Here is a 973-nt window from a genome sequence, read left to right as displayed (position 1 = left end):
GAGCCGACCCTGCGTCGATGGCAGCGCTGGGAAACTCGGAAGCCGAGCCAAAGCGTCGCGTGACAGACCATAACTGGTTTGCAGCATTTGTTGCGTTTATGATATTCTGCTTCTTCTTTGTGGTGCTTGGCTTCACGGAGGGGAGCCCAGCACGACTGTACAAAGGAATGAACTATCAAGGAAAGACGTGCGGTGTAGACCCTGAGGTCCGAGACCTGCCATATTTATACTTTCCTCTCGATCCTCGCGAGTCATTCGCTTCTATCATGATTAACGACGCGCGTTGCGTGGCCAAGTGCCCCACTGAGGCGGACGTGGAGAGCGGACTGACGATCCCAACTCCTATCCGAGAAACGAGCATCGACGCTGCCAGAACCTCTGCACTTACAGCCGAGTATCTGTTGCTCTCGCCTGCCTACGCAACTACCCTAATGGCAGACGCGTATTGCATTCCCCTCGATCACTCGCTTCGTTCGCAGCTCGCTCCAGCTCTGAACAACACCTTCCGTCAACTTCAGTTCGCCATTGGCTCCTTCGTCAATTCATGGGGCTGTGTCTTTGGATACTTGTTCTTCGCTGTTTTCATTTCTCTCATCTTCTCCGCCTCCATGAGATTCTCCCCAGGACTCCTGTTCGGCGGTGCAGCTGCGGGGAGCATTGCACTGGCTTTTGTGGCAGGGGGAGTTCTTATAAAGAGTGGTTTCTCTGGTGTGCTCGACCAGGACAAAGGCAACTTCTACTCTCTTGACTACACTCTAGCCATGTTTGTAAGTTGTATTGTCTCTCTCTGCATCGTCTTCTCGCGAGTTTTTGCCTTTTGCAGCCCTCTTATGCATTATATTTTAATACGTATGCAGAAACAAACCTCCTCGGTACATCATGTGCAGCTCCTTTTGCGTTGCTTCGTTAGTCCATTGCTCATTTTACATCTTCTCTTCGACTGGTATGTGACTTCAGGTGGGATTCGTGCTGC

The 973-nt window shown here is 51.4% G+C and overlaps 1 protein-coding gene across 1 annotated transcript in view; it reads left to right on the top strand.

Annotated features, from left to right (window-relative positions):
* Nucleotides 1-17: 17 nt before the first annotated feature.
* Nucleotides 18-973, top strand: part of EMH_0079820 (uncharacterized protein) — a gene marked incomplete at both ends in the record, with an annotated part of 3,679 nt that continues 2,723 nt past the window's right edge. Inside the window, one exon of the mRNA XM_013500182.1 lies at nucleotides 18-767. Within this exon, the coding sequence (XP_013355636.1) occupies nucleotides 18-767 (750 nt within the window). The remainder of the gene's footprint in view (nucleotides 768-973) is intronic.

This window comes from Eimeria mitis, genomic scaffold (assembly GCF_000499745.2).
Source record: "Eimeria mitis Houghton genomic scaffold, Emh_scaff5100, whole genome shotgun sequence".
In the NCBI taxonomy this organism is placed as follows: Eukaryota; Apicomplexa; class Conoidasida; order Eucoccidiorida; family Eimeriidae; genus Eimeria; species Eimeria mitis.
Note: the sequence above shows the minus strand (reverse complement) of the source record. Positions and strands in the feature narration are given on the sequence as shown.